The sequence below is a fragment of the Microcaecilia unicolor genome, chromosome 6 (assembly GCF_901765095.1).
Source record: "Microcaecilia unicolor chromosome 6, aMicUni1.1, whole genome shotgun sequence".
Lineage (NCBI taxonomy): Eukaryota > Metazoa > Chordata > Amphibia > Gymnophiona > Siphonopidae > Microcaecilia > Microcaecilia unicolor.
Window position 1 is genome coordinate 178,937,094 of NC_044036.1, and position 19,448 is coordinate 178,956,541.

The 19,448-nt window shown below is 44.1% G+C and overlaps 1 protein-coding gene across 1 annotated transcript in view; it reads left to right on the forward strand.

Moving 5' to 3' along the window:
* Window positions 1-12,520: 12,520 nt before the first annotated feature.
* Window positions 12,521-19,448, forward strand: part of LOC115472665 (hyaluronidase-4-like) — a 35,621-nt gene continuing 28,693 nt past the window's right edge. Inside the window, exons 1-2 of the mRNA XM_030207004.1 lie at window positions 12,521-12,534; window positions 16,984-18,004. Coding sequence (XP_030062864.1) covers window positions 12,521-12,534; window positions 16,984-18,004 — 1,035 coding nt within the window. The remainder of the gene's footprint in view (window positions 12,535-16,983; window positions 18,005-19,448) is intronic.

Here is a 19,448-nt window from a genome sequence, read left to right on the forward strand (position 1 = left end):
AGGTCCTTCACGGACTGGTCGTAGGCTGTTCACATACTCAGGATACTCACTATAGTGAAGGAAATGGAAGGGGCCCGGACTTGGTGTGGGATATGGAATATAAGTTTAAAAGCGCATGAGCTATTCAGGGGACGGGCATGGCTTAACTACGATATTAAATTTACAAGAAAGCAGTGCAGACAATCCATACATATCGGGTCAGCGCCAGTGCTAGTCCTTTCAGGCAATACCGTCAGGACAAAGGCAGGACAGAGGCTATGCTACCAATATAACAGTGGACATTGCACCTAGCACCCGACATGCCCGCGCGAGCACGCTGCAGGGCAATGCAGGCCTCCCAGAGACAGGGAACAGCAATCTATTAACATGGGACAGGGTACTGAGGGAGCTAGCGCTCCCCCCATCAAGCTTAAGAGACAGGAGACAGCAATCTATTAACACAGGTCAGGGTCCAGAAGCCATCAAGCTTCAAGGTTAGTTCGTTACCCTGACAGAACGGGTGCATCACCACAGGGTTCCAATCTGGTTGCACGATTCCATATTAGAGGTCCAACACCACAGTTACAACACTACCCCAACAATGCATCCTAGAGTCACATGCATACCCCAACAATGCATCCTCGATTCACAGGCATCGACAGATTGCTGCAGGCAAATCTATTGCTAGGCTGCATAGCGGGGCTGTTTGCGAACCCGCCATTCAAGGCAACGACAGTGTCTCCGATAGGCATAATACCAAGGAAGGAGCTGGGGAAAGGTAGGCCCAGTCATAACTTGTCCCACCACATAGGAACATCAGTAAATGACTACATTGACCCTAGCAGCTGTACAGTACAATATGCATCGGTAGACAACGCCATTCAAATAATTCGGCGGCAAGGCAACTAGGCGCATTTGGCTAAGGTGGACGGAGATTCGGCTTTTCATCCTTGTCTTTACACCCACAGCCCTTTCCCTTGTTAGGTGTCAGGTTCCAGGAGAGGTTCTATTGTGATAAATGCGTCCCCATGTGCGGCCATATCTAGTGTGCAGACTTCAAACAGCTTAACATTTTGGTGCACGGGGTAGTGGAGTAACTAGCCCCCGCTAGGTCTCTGGTCCACTATCTGGAGGACTTCCTGTTCATAGGTCGGGAATCACAAGAGTGGACGGACGTGCTACAGGCTTTGCGTCCAGTGCATAGACTTCAAACAGACTAGCATTTTTGTGCTCTGGGTAGTGGAGGAACTAGCCCTCGCTGGAGCTCTGGTCCACTATATGGAGGACTTCCTGTTCATAGGCCGGGAATCACAAGAGGGGACGGATGTGTTACAGGTTTTTATCCGCTTGGCACAGAAATTGGACATCCCATTAGCCGTTGAAAAAACAGTAGGCCCACAGCGAATCCTTGCGTTTTTAGGTATTGAATTAGAACTAGATGTTCCAGACTGCTGGCTAACAAAATTGATAAGCTTGCCAGAGCGGTGAATGTGATGTGGCACTTGTAAAAAAGCAAGGCTGAAGCACGTACATGAACTCCTGGGTCCAGTAGGCTTCGCAATAAGGGTGATTCCCAATTGCTTTAGCAACATCAGGAGCGAACAAAGCGCATTTTCATCTCAGACGTACACAGGACATCAAGCAAGATTTACTAGGTTCTTCGCCTATTCTAATGGGATTTCATTCGGGCACGATTCACCCACTCCCACGGAAGCCCTACAGTTTCTCGACAGATGCAGCAGATTTACTTCCAGGGAGCGGGGTGCGCAGCAAGCTCGTGTTCCAGCAGGGACCACGTAGGATATCACTTTTCCTGGGGGGAACTGGCGTATCTAACAAGTCAATTGTATTTACCTCAGACAATATGGCAGTAGTTGTCCGCCACGCACTTCCCACAAGTTATGCGCGCAGACAGATAGTTCCGCAGTGATTACAGCTAAACATATACCAGGCAGGGAGAATGTTTATAGCGGATTCTCTTTCTCGTTCTTAGAGTGCAGACCCAGAAATGGGACCCAATGCTGCGATAATTAATAGACACCTCGCAGCCAAGATACACAACTGCACATATAGTCAACACATAGAAGAGCAAGGTGGTACTGATATATTCCCGGCCCCCAGCATGTATGAAGGGAATTAGCAGAAAACAGGTCTCAATCATGTTCGCAGTCATCAGTTTTCTCGCCAAAGCGGTGGCGGTCCAAAATCCACCTAGGCAATGGCGTTCCTGGGGGGGCTGGCACCCGGGGTGGATCGCCGATGCGCCCCGCCCCCCCGGGTGCAGCGCCCCCTCCCCCCAATGCAGCGCGGACCCCCCCAGCAAAAGGATACCCCCACGAAGGACCCCCCCCCCCCCGCCGGGTGCACGCCGCTGGGGGGGTGCCGCACGCGCCTGCCCTCCAGGGCAGAGAAGAAGCATGGACCAACGGAGGACAGGCGCTCGCGGCACCCCCCCCCCCCAGCGGCGTGTACCCGGGGTGGACCGCCCCCACCGCCCCCCCCCCCCCCTAGGACCGCCACTGCACCTAGGTCATTTGTTGTCATGAGACTGATGAGAGGATAAGGCAGGCCAGGAGTACCCTACCCAGGTAAAAGAAAACCCAGTACCGGCAGGGAAATGGGCCGTCTCTTTGCATCATTAGTGGAGATATGTGACACTGAATTCAAGGGCCATCAAGGCAAATGCGTGTGCTCATTAGCTTGACATGGTGCTCTGCGAGTCAGTGAGTTGGTGGCTACGTACAAGCATGCCCACCAGGGCATGTCCCTCTTAATACGTGACGCGGCCATTACAGCCGTGGCAATAGACCTACTTATTCACAAATCAAAAATGGATCGGAACGGACATGCCCTGTCCTGAACCTTCAAGCCAACTTAAAACAAAGACCAAAGACCAGCCTGCTGATTCATACACTATGTACAGTACCTACTCATTTAGGATTGGGGCAGCTACGGCAGTGGCAGCGCTAGGAGTGTCCATAGAGGCCATCAAAAGACTGGGCCGATGGCAACCTAATGTATACAAGCGGTACATTGGACCCATTAAGGCATCCACAGCAAAGTGATAATGGTTGCTTACACTGTGCTAACATGTCGCTTCCCATTATATTCTATTACAGGTATCCATATCCAGAATGAGCTGCAGCGGATTTGGATATGCGGTCACTTGTCACTCGTATGTACGTTGGGCACAGGGAAAGGCGGTGGGCGCATAGAAGGGCAGCAGTAAGACCGAACAGTGAGAGCCTGGGCTGGGCGATAGAGGAGCCAGGGCGATAGAGGAGCCATAACAGGGTATAGGTAAGAGAGGGATGCTTCAGGCATTCATGTATACATTAAAAGCCATAAGATCCCACATGACTTGTGAATAGATACAAGCCATAGCGTTAGGGCATGGCCGCAGCCAGGAGGGGTAGGGGACCACGGCAAATGAGTTGTCATTGCCGTGGCCTGTGGCGTTAGACTACAATGTTTACGCACAGCCAGCAATGGGTACACAGCAGCTTGACACATAACAGTTACAAGTTTGGGGTAACTACTGCTGCAGAAAGAGTTGTGTGGAAAGTTATCAAGTTGATACAAATGGTAGACTTGCATGTGAGCAGCCTTGTTATAAGGAAACAACGTGTATACAGCGTGTCTCCTGGCTTCGACGGCCGGGAGGCCTAGAACGTCATTTTGTAAATGTGGTAGGTGCCTCCTTCAACGGGAGACACCAAGTGACGTCGGGTGCTTGGAAAACAGCACAGGGGTCCACAGGGGCTTGGTACAGCTTGGCCTGTGGCCCAGAATATGCAACTGTGTGTAGAAGCTGTGTACCCAGGTAGAAATGCAAATGCTGGCATAATGATTATTAGAAGATGTAATGTAATTTCTTTAAGTTGTAACAATTTTGATGTTCCTGGCTGCAGCCAAAATAAATCCAATTCTATCGAAGATACAGCTTGTAGTGTGGTATTGAAGGGGGCGGGGGTTGATACGTCTGAGTGTGTGCCGAATGCCCGAGTTGAGAAATACCGGTCTCAGCAGCAGGAAAGTGTAAAGGAACAGGGAATGGAGGAAAAGAATGGAGATAGAGGGAAAAGGAAGGATTAACCATTTAGGGAGGTAGTAGAGATTTTTGAAAAAGGTTCTCTTTTGGAAGCAGGATACTGGGGTAAATAAACTCTTAGCTTGACCCGGTAGGGCAACTCTTATGCTCTTTTCATAAATGGCCCCTCCACTCCATACAAAAGAAAAGTAAATGTAATTAGTCTTCCTAAGGAACCATATCAACTTATTTAATTAAAGGGAGGTTAAAAAGAAATGAGTCTGCCAAGACTGTGGGAGAGCTCAATACTTTCTGCCGCTGGTAGTTAATTGTCCTGCTGCCATTGTATGAGCTTGTATCTTACCAAGGTTAAGAGCTAATATATAAATTCATGACTGTAGCTCACTGGCTGATCCTTCCATCATAATGTACAATGATTATGATGAAACCTTAACTTGCTTTGCAGGGGTTTTTTAGACAGAAATGTATACAGAGTTTGTGTCTCTGGCACAAATTCACCTCTTTCTCATGCTCTTGTATATAAATATTTTATATGAAAAGTGCACTTAAAAACCACATTTTCTTTACTAGACATAAGTTAATGGTGATTTGCCTTGGGCATATTCCAAGTCTGTGTATGCTAGGTGTCTACAAGAGCATCAAAGGGAATCCAGTGAAAGGCCAGCAACCACAGTATAACTGCTGAGAGAGAGCAAGTTGACTTCAACTAAGGCTGTTAACTAATCATATGCGAAGACGAGAGGAAGAAGATCACTGCCTACAGAATCCCAAACATGAGCACAGGACAGGAACGAAAACATGACTGCCTGCCACCACTGGGAGCAGGGGCCCTAGCCTGCACCTTCATCAGATGCAGCTCCAATGACCGAAAGAGACAAGCACAGTGAGAACCCCATTCCCAAGTTCCACAAAAGTTGCACTGAGTGAGTTGTATGGCTATGGGGCATAGGCATAGTTTCAGGTGGGCAATGGGGGAGGCATATTATAAGTGTTAATATTGAATTGGTTCCCCTTCCACCATTGGTCATATTACTTCCTTACCCTTTGCCTCCCAAAGTCAGCAGGCAGGCTATACCTATGCTATGTGGGAGAAGGAGAAGAAGAAAAGAGCCATGGGGGGAGGGCTGCCCTCAGGTGAGGGAGGAGGAGAGCAAGAACTTGGGAAGGAGCAAAGAAAGGACTGCAGGGAGTAGAACATAGGAGGGAGAATACTCAGGAAGGGGCCATGAGTAAAGAAAGTGTTGGGAGGGAGGGAAGGAGGGAGAGAGAAAGAGAAGCAGCCTGTGTGGGCATCATGCCCAAATGGGCTGCTTTTCTCCAAAACTTTCTCCATGACCTTTCTCCCAAAAATTGAATGCATGATATTGCAGAAGACACACTATAATAGCACAACAAGAGCAATTCTATAAAGTTGTTTTCACATATATAATGAATCTTAAAATATGTGCAATGGAAGATCAGCATACTTGTAGATGCATTTGGTGTAGAGCATCTTCTGGGCTGGAGCACGGGCAGAGTTGCAATTGACATGCATACTTCAAAAAATATGCTCTGAAGTAGCAATAATGTCCATGCCTTCAATCTAGACACAATCGGGGCAATTCTAGAACCTAAGCACTCACACTTACGTGCACATTATCCTCTGGATTCTATGGCGCCCAGATTTGGGAGCCTCCCTCTTTGGCAGGGTTATTCGCCGTATATGCTCTGCCACGCGTTCTTTGCTCATCTCAAAAACACTTATACCATCAATCTGGTATATTAGATACGACACCAAACATGATCAATTTTTTCAGTTATGGGTCCTACCCTATAGAATGCTTTACCCCTCTATCTTAGACCACAGACCTCCCTGACCAAATTCAGGATAGAGCTTAAAACATATCTTTTTGAGGATGCCTTAATACAACCCTAGAATTGTCTTGGAACTGGGCCTGCTAGCCAGTTTGGACTTATTTCCGCTCCCTCTACCTCTATTTCTTCATTCCCCATATTTTTCTTCCCATCTCACAATTTCCTTCCTTCCTTCCATTTACTTCCAATTTTTAGTATTGTAAGCTGCATAAATATCCCTTTTTGATGTGCAGGATAACAAGCTTTTAATAAACCTGAAACCTTAATTGACTGAGTCATTAATGAACAATAATTGGACCCTAACAACCAATTATTGGGGTTCATTGGCATCAATTACAATTTGTGCTTGCACCTGGCTGTGCGTTATTTTTTAAGGCAGGGATCATAACTCCTATAGTGCGTAACGCAAAAGGGGAAGTGCCATGGGAGGGGCATGGGCATGCCAGGAACGTTCCAAAAGGTTGCAAGCATTGGTACAGAATACTGCCCCAATGCACCCAACTTGGGTGTCAGCATTTAGGGTTTCAGCCGGCATAAGTCTGATTGCCTAAAGTTAGACACGGGAATTAGTGCTAAGCACAATTCTTTAAAGGGCACATGCGCTTTACAGAATCAAGCTTAGCACTGATTTTTTTCTGGCACAAAATTTTGAGCATCATTTATAGAAATCAGCCCATGTGCAGAAATGTTTAGAATACTAACTTTTACATGCACGCTAGCAGGGTACCTAAGTGCTGTTCTGCAAATACACCTGCTTAACTTACAAAGCGTGAATCAGCCAGGGGGGCACACAGGAGCAGAGCATGAGCAAGACATGGGCAGGGCTCCCACTTATGCAAATATTAGCTGATTTTCAAAGCAATTTAAGAATGCAGGAGCCTCTCCTACCCACTTAAAGTGCTGCCCAACACCTAAGAGGAGTGGCCTAGTGGTTAGAGCACAGGTCTTGCAATCCAGAGGTGACCAGTTCAAATCCCACTGCTGCTCCTTGTGATCTTGGGCAAGTCACGTAACCCTCCATTGCCTCAGTACAAACTTAGATTGTGAGCCCTCCTGGGACAGAGAAATATCCAGAGTACCTGAATGTAGCTCACCTTGAGCTACTACTGAAAAAGGTGTGAGCAAAATCTAAATAAATAAGTGGGGATAGTCAGTGGCACTTCACTGGATACAGCCACTGAATACCCCCACAGATCACCCAACCAAAAAGTGAGCAGGTCAGGGGCAGTACTTGGAGCAGCACTGGGGAGGAGCCCGGGGAATTGTTCATTTTCAGGTGCTATTATTTAAGCACCCATTAGTGTTTATGTGTGCACATAAATGCCAGAATTCCACCTCAGCACTGTTCTGAAAATAAATGTTATGAAAGTTAAGCAGCTATTTGCAAGAGGGCATTAAATATGGGTAAAGCATGGGTGGAGCTCACATAGGATATTGGCTAATAAAATCAGGGGACAGAGCAGTTTGAGGGCCATTCTTTAAGGGAACATAGGTATCTACTTTCCTCTTTCCTGCTGTCCACAATTCTTTCTTTTTTTAAAACTTTTTATTTATCAATATTTCTAATTACAACTAAGCAACATACTTGTACGAAAAGTAAGAGTCCCAGCAATAACAAAAATAAAGGAAAACAATACTAAAAAGAAGAAAATAGCAATATACATTGGGAATCAAACTCAAGTCCACATTATATGATCCAAGATTACTAACAATGGAGAATCTAAAAGGAGAAAGAAATTTTTTTAAAAAGGAAAAAATATACACCTGACGTGCAGCAGGATTCCCAAACAACCAATATAAAGAGAGCCTAACACGAAGTAAAATTATACCCCATGATATGTTTAGATGCTAAAAAAGCTGTGAGGTGAGAAGGCTAAAAAAAAAAACATATTTAACAGATTGGTGCCGAACTACACATTTATAGGGATATTGCAAAAGAAAGAAGCCTCTATCTGAAGCACCCCTGGTTTTAACAACAAAAATTGTTGATGCCTCTTCTGAGTACCTCTAGAAACATCAGGAAGATTTGAATTCTAAATCCCCAAAAGATCTTCTCTTTTTTTTTTTTAAAGTACATTCTCATTAGCCAATTTTTATCAGGTGCCAACACCATGGTAGTGTCAGACTTGTGAGTTCTTGTATCAAGTAGAGTGCTGCTGAGCCCGGTACTCAGACCAGGTTCTGCTTGGCGGCCGGACAACCCCAGGTTTCACCTGCGCTGACCGCCGTTTCCCAGAGGTTGAGCCCCTAGGTGCAGGCGGCCTGCAGGACTTACGAGACGGAGCTGGAAACGGGGTGGTGAACGTATTGGCCAGGCAGGCAGCAGGTCAAGCGAGTAATCCAGGTACAGGAAAAGTCAGTAGGCAGGCAGCAGGCAAGAGAGTAATCCAGGCGCAGGTAAAGTCAATAGGCAGGCAGCAGGTCAAGAGAGTAATCCAGGTACAGGTAAAGTCAGTAGGCAGGCAGCAGGCAAGAGAGTAATCCAGGCGCAGGTAAAGTCAATAGGCAGGCAGCAGGCAAGAGAGTAATCCAGGTACAGGCAAAATCAGCAATGAGGGACAAAGTAGAGAAGAAGCAAACTACTGAGCAAGTAACACGTACCAAAGTAGAAGCCAAAGCATGGAGTCCAGGAAGAGCTCAGCTGATAAGTGCTGGCATCTGACATCAGCAGGGACAAGGAGCACAGCCATAGGACAAGAGCAGGGGAAAGAGGAACCAGAAGACCAATAGGAGAGAAGCAAGGGAAGCCAGGCAGAGAGAGAGAGCAGACCCAGGTGCATGGAAGCAAAGCAATCAAGGAGCCTGAAAGCCAGGCAGAGAGAGAGCAGACCCAGGTGCATAGAAGCAAAGCAATCAAGGAGCCTGCAGCCAGAGAAGAACTACACACATATGGCTCAGGGCTGTTCCAGTCAAGTGTGCGTGTCGACGGGACCCCGCGCAGCCCGGGGACGCCGCTTGCGTTGAGGGTAGGGGACATGACAGGTAGCCACCAAGGTTGACGTGTCTGAAGATTCCAAAAAACGCTAAAACATCCGATTGTGGAGCATTCTGCTGTTGGTTAACCAGAGATTTAGAAGGTAAATAATATACTTGTGAAAAAGGTGGAATATTTTCCTCAGTAACTCCAAATGTTTCTTTTATGCTGCTTTTAAGCATATCTCAAAGAGTAACAGCAAACACCTTAGGAAAATTTTGAAGATTATTACTCCTAATGGAGTTTTCAAACAATTCTGCTTTCCTTCTTATATTAGACACATCTTTCACAATGTTAGTTTGAAGGTTACTAATATTTTCCAACTCTTCTTCTTATTTCTTAACTTGCTCAGTTAATATTTTTAAACCATTATCAGTTTCCTTTGACTCCCCCTCCAAACTTATCAAATCCTGGCCCAACTTTTGGACCTGGGGTCACAAAGCTTTATAATATCATAAAGAGCTTATTAGGATATCACTAATAATCAATGTTCACATCACAGCCAACAGAGATATCCTTTAATAGACCTGAAAATTCTGAATATTAGGAGGAAAAAACCTCAAATTCTAAAGGCACACTCCTATTGTTGATATCACCAACTATCGGGAGGTCCTTTAAATCATCACGGGTAAAAAACTTCCTTCTTTTCTGTTATTTTGCAAATACTACAATGTCTTTTTACTCTATTTAAACCAAAATAACAAAACCCGTCTATATATATCTAGTACGGGAAAAAGCACTTATCTTATCCAATTACAGTCTACTCGACACCTTCCACGGCCCGACTTGGCCTCAGTTTCGTGTCCTTCTTCAGGGTGCCGTGGTGTCTGACTGATCGAATCTGTAAAAAAGCACATCAACATTTCAGCATGACTTTTTTAACACGGCTACTCAGAACAGTAGTATAATACTTTATTCTTTTTTCTCTTTTTTTCTCTCACAAGGTGCTCTCCAATCTGTTCACGCTTCCACAATCATTCTCAAAATGGCTCCACTTTATCTAGAGGTGACGTCAGACGCCTCCACATTACGCTCCTCCTCTTCAATGTCAATCAATAACAATCTGCCTCGCTAGCCAATGTTGTCAGAAGAATTTATTCCATTCAATCTTGGTGTTCAATCCAAACGGAATCAGTGTATTTAAGCGGAATATCCATCGCTGTTCTTGCCTAAGTAAGAGGAGTTTCTTGTCACCCCCTCCTACCTGCCAATTCAATTGTTGGAGTACGCAACATTTCAAGTTTTCAAAGGTATGCCCTTCTTTATTGCAGTGAACTGCTAAGGGTGCTGTGGTCTTTCTTATACTGATATCGCTTTTATGTTCCACTAACCTAGTGGATAATCTTCTAGATGTCTGACCAACATACACTTTATTGCAACTGCAAACAATGCTGTACACCACCCAATCTGACCAACATGTGGTCTTCTGTCGTAAACTATATTTTTTCTTTGATTGGGGATCTACAAATTCATTCGTATCCAACATAATTTCACACATGTTGCATTCCCCGCATTTTCTATGTCCCATTTCACTGTCCTGTATCCCCACATATTGTTTCAGAGCTGAGGGAGCCAGAATTTCTTTTAAATTTCGGCCTCTACTGTATGCTAATCTCAATTTACTCTGTTCAAAACCTGGTAAAGTTTGTATAACATGCCAATGAGTCTTCATTGCTTCTGCCACTTCGTTTGCCCTCATAGAATGACGTAATATACATGTCATAACGTCCTGATCTTTCACCTCTTCAGTTCTTTTAGGTGTCAAAAGGTACTCATGATTATTATATTTAGCCCTTCTGTAGGCTTGTTGAGGGTACACAAAGCTTGTTGAGGGTCACAAAGCTTTACCCAGTCTGCTATTAGGGTCCATAAACTGTCCAAAGTTACTTCAGCGGGCTTTACTAAGGGAAAAGTACATTGTGGAGCTGGTACCTGTGGTTCCATTATTATTGAGGATTGATCATCAATACTCAAAGCCTCCAACTCCCTCGAGATAGATGGTAAACCTGCTGTGACAGCCGCTATACAACCCTGCAAATTCAAGGCTTCCAAAGCACTCACAGACTGACTCTGTCACTCAGTCTCTATGGGGCTTCTTTCACGAATGCAGAGCTGAAGACGCTGACAACGGGGAACTGCTCCATTGCAGCTGGGGGGAGAGGGGCTCTCATGTCAGGTCTGAGTGAAACCTCTAGCCCAGGGAGCAGACTGGAGCCTCTCACTGCCCCATACTGCTCCAGTGGGCTGCTCATGGACTTTCTCGGAAACCCAGCTGTCTGCAGAAAGGAGTTGATCACTCCAGTAACAGAAAGAGTACTAGGTCGCTGAGAGGCTTCAGCAGCAGATCGCCCCCTTCTGTTTGGCATTGCAAAGGAAAAGTGGAAAAACTGCAGAGAGATTCCACACTTGTCAGGTGTGTGCAGCAGCCATCTTGGCTGCTGTCCACGATTCTAATCCTAGACAGCAAAGAAACAACCATTTCTTTCTACTCAGCTCCTCCTCTCCCAGGAGAAAGCCAGCCAACCCAGAGCAGATGGAGCACAGCAAAGGATAGCCACTATCCCCCTCATTCTATAGTCTTGCGTGCATGTTTTCACTTAGGGGGGAATTTTATATATGCAGCCTAAGAAAATCTGCATGGTAAACAATTCCGCCTAGGTGTATTCTGTAAGAAACACTTAGATTTACACATGGTATATAGAATATGCTTAGATGGACTTCAATGTGACTAAAACTATGTGCTCCCATTTACACCAACGAAAACGTGGTATAAATCCCTGCATGTAGATTCATGCACACTGGGCCATATTCTGTAACAATGCACGTAAATTTTGGATTGTCCATGAAACACTACAGCAAAATGTAAAGTAACAACCAGTGTAATAATCAGGTAAATTTTTACAAACACATTAGAAACACTGGTACATAATAAGCTTTCCAAACTCATGTGGTACTTAAAAAGGAGAAAATCCCTCAGAAACCTATGGATTGAAAAATCCTAGGTTTACAAAGGCAAAAAGCTTATGTTGTTGATAAGTTTCTATCATCGGGAAAAATACTCCTTATTGTTTTTTCGTTTTTTCTTTTTTTTTGTTCTATGCAATCTTTTAAAGTGTTGTAACTGAATTCAAAGATTCAAGCATTTGTACACAAATCAGACTCTGCATAGAAGCGCCAGATATGTAAACAACAGCACTTAGCTTATGTCCGACAGGGCCGCCATTTCACCCATTTTTGACTTCTTCAGGAACGTGTGCTGTTTGTTTAGGCTTGTGAATGTCTGAAAAATAAGACTCTTAGTTCTATAAACATACAGTTTCCAAAGCTATCTTTCTCTAACTCTGGTTCACTTACTTTCAATCGTTTAATTTCAGACAAAATGGTGCCTTCGCATCACACGCTGGCTTCTCCCTTTAAATAGGCTACACGAAACAGCTGATCTTAAAGCGACATGCCCATTTGAATGTTCTTAAACTCTCTTATTACCCGCTTTATTCTCAATCATATGGTCTTAATTAGGTTAATAAAATACATGCCAATCAATCTTACTGTTTAAACCTTCAGGTTCTAACGTTTTCAATTTGAAAGTCCATTTTGTCTCCCTATGTTGCAACAGCAATTTCTTGTTGCCTCCTCTCTAATTTTTTTCTATTTTGTTCAAAATGCAGCATTTAAGGTCCTCAAAAGAGTGTTTCATAGCAGTACAGTGCTCTACTAATGGCTCCATCATATTTCTCCTCACAATATTCGATCTATGTTCTAGCATTCTGGTTTTATTTATTTATTTGTTACATTTGTATCCCACATTTTCCCACCTATTTGCAGGCTCAATGTGGCTAACATAGAACCGTAGCGGCGATCGCCGGTTCCGGTCTGAACAAATACAGAGTGTGCACAAGTACAAGGTGTGGTTGTGGTAGAAAAGGGTTCATATATGTTACATACATTGGTGAAACATTAGGTAGAAAGAGGGAGAGTTGGGGTGAGTCCATTAAGTTCTTGGTGTTGTTGTGTAGCAGGTACTCTGGTTCTTATGTTGGGTTGGTGGAGTATGCCTTTTGGAACAGGTGCGTTTTTAGTTTTTTCCAGAACTGTAGGTGGTCGAACATTGTTTTTACTGTTTTGAATGGTCTAGTTGTCTTTCCTACATATAATTTATAACATGGGCACTGGATGATGTACACAACAAAATCAGTTCTGCAATTAGTGTGATGAACTAATGAGTATTCTTGATTATTTTGAACATCTTTAAAGATTTTCGTTTGCATGGTAATTTTACAGATTTGACACATTCCACATTTAAAATGTCCCTGAATCTTGCTGTTTCCCGCAGCAGGTAATGGTAGCTGCAGGGCAAAGTTCCTCTTTGAGATTCTTGCCTCTCACAAATGCAATCCTCAAATTGGTTTTTTTGAATAATTTCCCAACGTTTCTTCATTATCTTGGTGATATCTGGACTCGATGACGTGTATTTCATTACCATGGTACATATATATGTGCCCGATAATAGGAGCTCCCTCTTATTGTATTTAGCTCTCTTCTATGCCTTTTTCAATGTGTGCTGAAGAAGCCAAATAGGGGTGAAACGGCGGCCCCGTCGGACATAAGCTAAGTGCTGTTGTTTACATATCTGGCGCTTCTATGTAGAGTCTGATTTGTGTACAAATGCTTGAATCTTTGAATTCAGTTACAACACTTTAAAAGATTGCATAGAACAAAAAAAAAAAAGAAAAAAATGTAAAAACAATAAGGAGTATTTTTCCCGATGATAGAAACTTATCAACGACATAAGCTTTTTGCCTTTGTAAACCTAGGATTTTTCAATCCATAGGTTTCTGAGGGATTTTCTCCTTTTTAAGCATTATATGAGCTTATCATGTACCAGTGTTTCTAATGCCCATCAAACACCCACATCCCCACTTATAACCATGCCCCTTGTGCCTATGTGATTTCAAACTTAGGTGCAGTGCATTACAAAATACGCTTTGGGATTTGTGCATGTAAATTCAAATTATTGCCAATTATTGCTTATTATTGCTTGTTAAGAGCTGTTAACAACACTATTAGCTTGTTAAACCAATTAAGTTATGTGCGTTGTTATAGAATATGCTTGGATTTCCACACGGAAATCTAGTCATGCTATATAGAATCCGGGGGTTAGCTCAAAATTGGACACACAGGTTATAAAATACTGCCAGTTATGTGCATAATTAAGTGGCCTAATTAGGTAAAAATTGACACTGACAACCAATAATCAATGTTTATTGAAATAATCAATGTTAATTTACAGTTGCGAACATAACTGCACTTAGGTACTACTCTATAATGTAACTGTGAGAAGGGTGTGGATGTGGGAGGGGTAGGGGTGGGGCAAGGGTGTGCCAGACAGTTAAGTGCTAAGCCAGTGCTTCCCAAACCTGGTCCTGGAAGCACCCCAGCCAGTCAGGTTGTCAGGATATCCACAATGAATACTCATGAGAGAGATTTGCATTCACTACCTCCACTGCATGCAGATCTCTCTCATGAATATTCATTGTGGATATCCTGAAAACCTGACTGGCTGGAGTGCCTCCAGGACCAGGTTTGGGAACCACTGTGATAAGCTTTTAGAATACTGTTAGTTTTGCGTGTAACTGCTGCATTTAGGTGTGAGCATTTATGCCTGTCATAGGGATAACTGTAAGCAGGGGCCTAGCCAGACCAGCGGGAAGGGGGGTCCAGAGCCCGAGGTGAGGGGGCACATTTTAGCCCCCCCCCCGGTGCTGCCGAACCCCCCCCCCACACACACTATTGCCGACCCCCCCCCCCCCCCGCCGCTGCCGCCACCACCACCAACTTTGATGACCCCTGCTGATGACCCTCTTGACCCCCCTCCTGCCGCCATGTCAGGTCTGAGTGAAACCTCTAGCCCAGGGAGCAGACTGGAGCCTCTCACTGCCCCATACTGCTCCAGTGGGCTGCTCATGGACTTTCTCGGAAACCCAGCTGTCTGCAGAAAGGAGTTGATCACTCCAGTAACAGAAAGAGTACTAGGTCGCTGAGGGGCTTCAGCAGCAGATCGCCCCCTTCTGTTTGGCATTGCAAAGGAAAAGTGGAAAAACTGCAGAGAGATTCCACACTTGTCAGGTGTGTGCAGCAACCATCTTGGCTGCTGTCCACGATTCTAATCCTAGACAGCAAAGAAACAACCATTTCTTTCTACTCAGCTCCTCCTCTCCCAGGAGAAAGCCAGCCAACCCAGAGCAGATGGAGCACAGCAAAGGATAGCCACTATCCCCCTCATTCTATAGTCTTCGTCAGATCGGAAATAAGCAAATGTGCTAGCTGACAGTGTATATAAGTGAAAACATTCAAGCATTACTATGACAGTCTGACAGGGTGGGAGGATGGGGGTGGGTCGGAGGTATGCATGGGGACATCAAAGCATATCATTAATATTCTAACAGGATGGGTGTGGATAGGTGAGGGGTGGGGTGATCAACAGAGACATACAGCTTTATGGTTTATAATGGGCTAGGAACCCCAGGTCCTTGTTAAGTCCTTTCTGTTGGGTGTTAAAATATTCAATCATTCTGACTTCAAAGGTCTTATGTTCTTGTATGGTTTTAAAGCTACCTTTCAGTATTCTCACTGTGAAACAAGGACCTGGGGTTCCTAGCCCATTATAAACCATAAAGCTGTATGTCTCTGTTGATCACCCCACCCCTCACCTATCCACACCCATCCTGTTAGAATATCAATGATATGCTTTGATGTCCCCATGCATACCTCCGACCCACCCCCATCCTCCCACCCTGTCAGACTGTCATAGTAATGCTTGAATGTTTTCACTTATATACACTGTCAGCTAGCACATTTGCTTATTTCCGATCTGACGAAGAAGGGCAACCTTCGAAAGCTAATCAAGAAATGTATTAAGTTATGTCCAATAAAAAAGGTATCATCTTATTTTCTTTTCCATGTTTTATTTTGTTTGATTTCTATTGATAACCTTAAGAGTGGACTAACACGGCTACCACACTCCTCTCCTTTAGATTGTAAACTCTTTGAGCAGGGACTGTCCTTCTATGTTAAATTGTACAGCGCTGCGTAACCCTAGTAGCGCTTTAGAAATGTCAAGTATTAGTAATAGTAGTGCCTGATTTTAGGCCATCTGTACAGAATTATCCCCCATGATTCCTAATCCAGCCCCCCTCCCCCCCCCCCCCACAAACATCCCACATCTATCTCCCTAAAGCAGGGGTTCTCAACCCAGTCCTCGCGACACACCAAGCCCATTAGGTTTTCAATATGCCCACAATATGCATGAGATAAATTTGTATGCCTGATCTGTGACTGTTAGGTGCGGGCATTTAAAACCAGGTTTTACTTGGTATAAATGGTCACACCTAAATTTAGTCATGGGTCTGGGCACTACACGTGTTCTATAAACCGTGTCTAATGTTCGGCACAGGATATAAAATAGCGGGAAGTGTGTGTGGTTTTTTTCTCTGCACCAATCTTTTCAGCAGCATTTATAGAATCTAGTCCCGAATGTTCAAAATGGCTCTTGTTAGTATGCACTGTTACTAATTTGTAAAGCACTACAAGTCGTACACAGCACTTTATGAATGCATGAGAGACACTCTGCTCCACAGAGCTTACAGTCTAGTCAATGTCTTGAAGTGTTTTCATTTTGTTCAAGTTAGTGACAGTATATTTGATGATTTTGGACCGATTACCAGTATATTCTGCTTATGATATGGGGCCATTTCTTTTTGTAAACTGGGGGAACAGATTTTTAGAAATGTTTTACTGTGGAAATTGTGGTGATTATAAGTTCTCATCCTACTTTACTTTTGTTGTCAAGGTGTACATCTTCTTAAAAAGAAATGAGAACAAATTAGTAGATAACAGCTAAACACTGGTTCTATATTCAGTTTGGGTACGGCTGTCTAATATCCAGTAACAAACTGTGCAAACACACAACACTGAGTAGATCTGCTATTTGTATTGTATTTTCAGTTTGGAGCAATGGTATTGAATGAATTCTGATGTCAACACACTTAAATAGCCTTGATCGCCACTGATTTCAGTATGAGAGAAACTGTCAGATCAAGTAACTTTTTGTATACTTTTGTTTTAGGGGGAGTGATCCTAATGCCCAAAGCCCAACATCAGGAGCCAGAAATGGAAATGAAGAGAAGCCAGTGAGGGTAAATGAATTAAGCTCCAGGACATGCTATCAGCAATCATGCCACCTATTTCTTTCATTTCTGTTGCTTCTGGGGAATGACTTGATGAACAGGTGCTATGGATTAAAGCCATCCCTTCCCTCCATCCGCCCAAACCAGCCTTTTGTGGTGGTTTGGAACGCTCCAACTGCCAGATGTGAGAGTGCTTATAAAGTACCCCTGAACCTGAATGCTTTTTCCATTATCCACAATATAAAGGAGAACTTTACTGGGGACAATATCATTATCTTTTACCATAAACAGCTGGGCTACTATCCATTTTATCATGATGAAGAGCCTGTCAATGGAGGTTGCCCCCAAAACAACAGTTTACAGAGTCATTTGGAGAAAGTAGTTGTCGATCTTAAAAAATATATGCCACAGTCTTTCTCGGGCTTGGCTGTGATTGACTGGGAAGAATGGAGACCCCTGTGGATACGGAACTGGGGCAAGAAGGACATTTATCGGAGGATGTCTGAGAAGCTGGTGAGGAAGGTTCATCCTTGCCGCTCAACAAACTATGTAAAACAGAAGGCCCAGTTGGAATATGAGACTGCTGGCCAAGATATAATGTCAAGGACATTAGAACTGGCCCGGATCAAGCACCCTGATGGGAAATGGGGCTATTACCTGTTTCCAGAATGTTATAATTATGACTACAAGAATAATTTTGAGAACTTTACTGGGGCCTGCCCTAGCATTGAAATTAAGCGCAACAACCAATTGAAATGGCTTTGGGAGGAGAGCACTGCCCTTTACCCATCCATCTATATTGAGGAAGTACTGAAGTCCTCAAACCAGGCAAATAAGTTTGTGAAGGGCAAGATGGTCGAGGCTATGAGAGTAGCACAACTTGCTTCTACTGTGTATTTCTTGCCAGTGTATGCATATACACGGCCTTTCTACACTTACACCTTAAAGCCCTTAAGTCTGGTAAGAAGAAACCCCTTTATCCCTGTGCATGGGGAAATTTGAAAGCTATTTACATGCTCTTTTAAATTGCTGCGGCAATCAGCTACATTTTAAATAAGCATCCTCGGAGGCATTTCCTTTACAGTACACAATAATGGTTTGTTCCTGCCTAAGGATATAACCTTTGGATAAGTAGAGATTATCAATATCAAGTAGCTTTATATGGGTTGGGGCTGGCTCTAGGCTAATCAGCACCCATTAAAAAAAAAAGTTGCTGCCCCATTTCCATGATGAAAAGAAACTTTACAGGTTGTGGCACAGTGCTCCCGCTTTTAGTGGCAGTAGCTCTGGCACAGCATCTTTCCTTCCAGAATCATAACTAGAAACAAGGATGGGCCTCTATGTTTCTTTCTCACTTCCCAGTCTGTCACTGATGCTAGCTTTCTTAGGGCCCCTTTTACTAAGCTGTGTTAGGCTCTACGCATGCCCAACGCGCGCCAAAATGAACTTACTGCCCGACCACCATGTGCCTCTTGTGGTAATTTCATTTTTGGCACGCGTCCACTATGCACATCTGGAAAATATTTTTTATTTGCGGACATGCACCAAGTGGCGCCTGACGCATGTAGGTCCTTGCCGCGCAGATTCCTTACCACTAGGTCTATGGCTGGCAGTAAGATCAGACACCCAAAACGGACGCACGGCAATTTAGATTTTGCCGCACGTCCATTTTCGGCAAAAAAATTTAAAAGGCATTTTTAGCACTTGTGATGAAAAATATTTCTGTGCACACCCAAACCCCGCACCTACGCTATCACAAGCCACTTTTTACCGTGGATTAGTAAAAGGAGCCCTTAATGTGTTCCTCCTCTTACAAAACTGACCTCTCCTATTCAATTCAAAAATCAGACAGCTTGAACCACACGGTGCTCCCCATACATCCTCCTAGAGCACTACAGGGTTCAAGCCACTTATTTGAGGTTTGCACCACATGGGGAACAGCACCAGTAGATGGAATCCATTAGACGCATCAACATTGGGGATAAACTGTAGTGAACCATAATAATATAGGAAGTGCCAGCAGATAAAGACCTCAATAGTCTATCAATTCTTCCCAACAATCACATTCATTCTCAATTCTAGATTAAATCAACAATGAGTATGATATTATATTCTTGATCATGGCCTTTGTTGTCTCTGGGACATAGATCGTAGAAGTTTGCCTGGCTCTGTCCTTATGTTCCAGCCACTGGAGTTGCTGTCAAAGCCCACTCCAGCCTATCCGAATCCATTTTGTCATTTGCAGGACACAGGCCGTAAAAGTATGCCTGACACTGTCCTCACCTTGCAAATTACTGGAGTTTCCATTGAAGCTCTCTACAGCCCCTCCTAAAATGGATTATTAAATGCAGGACTCAGACGTACAAGCCAGCTCAGCACTGCCTCAGTTCATACAAAGTTGCCA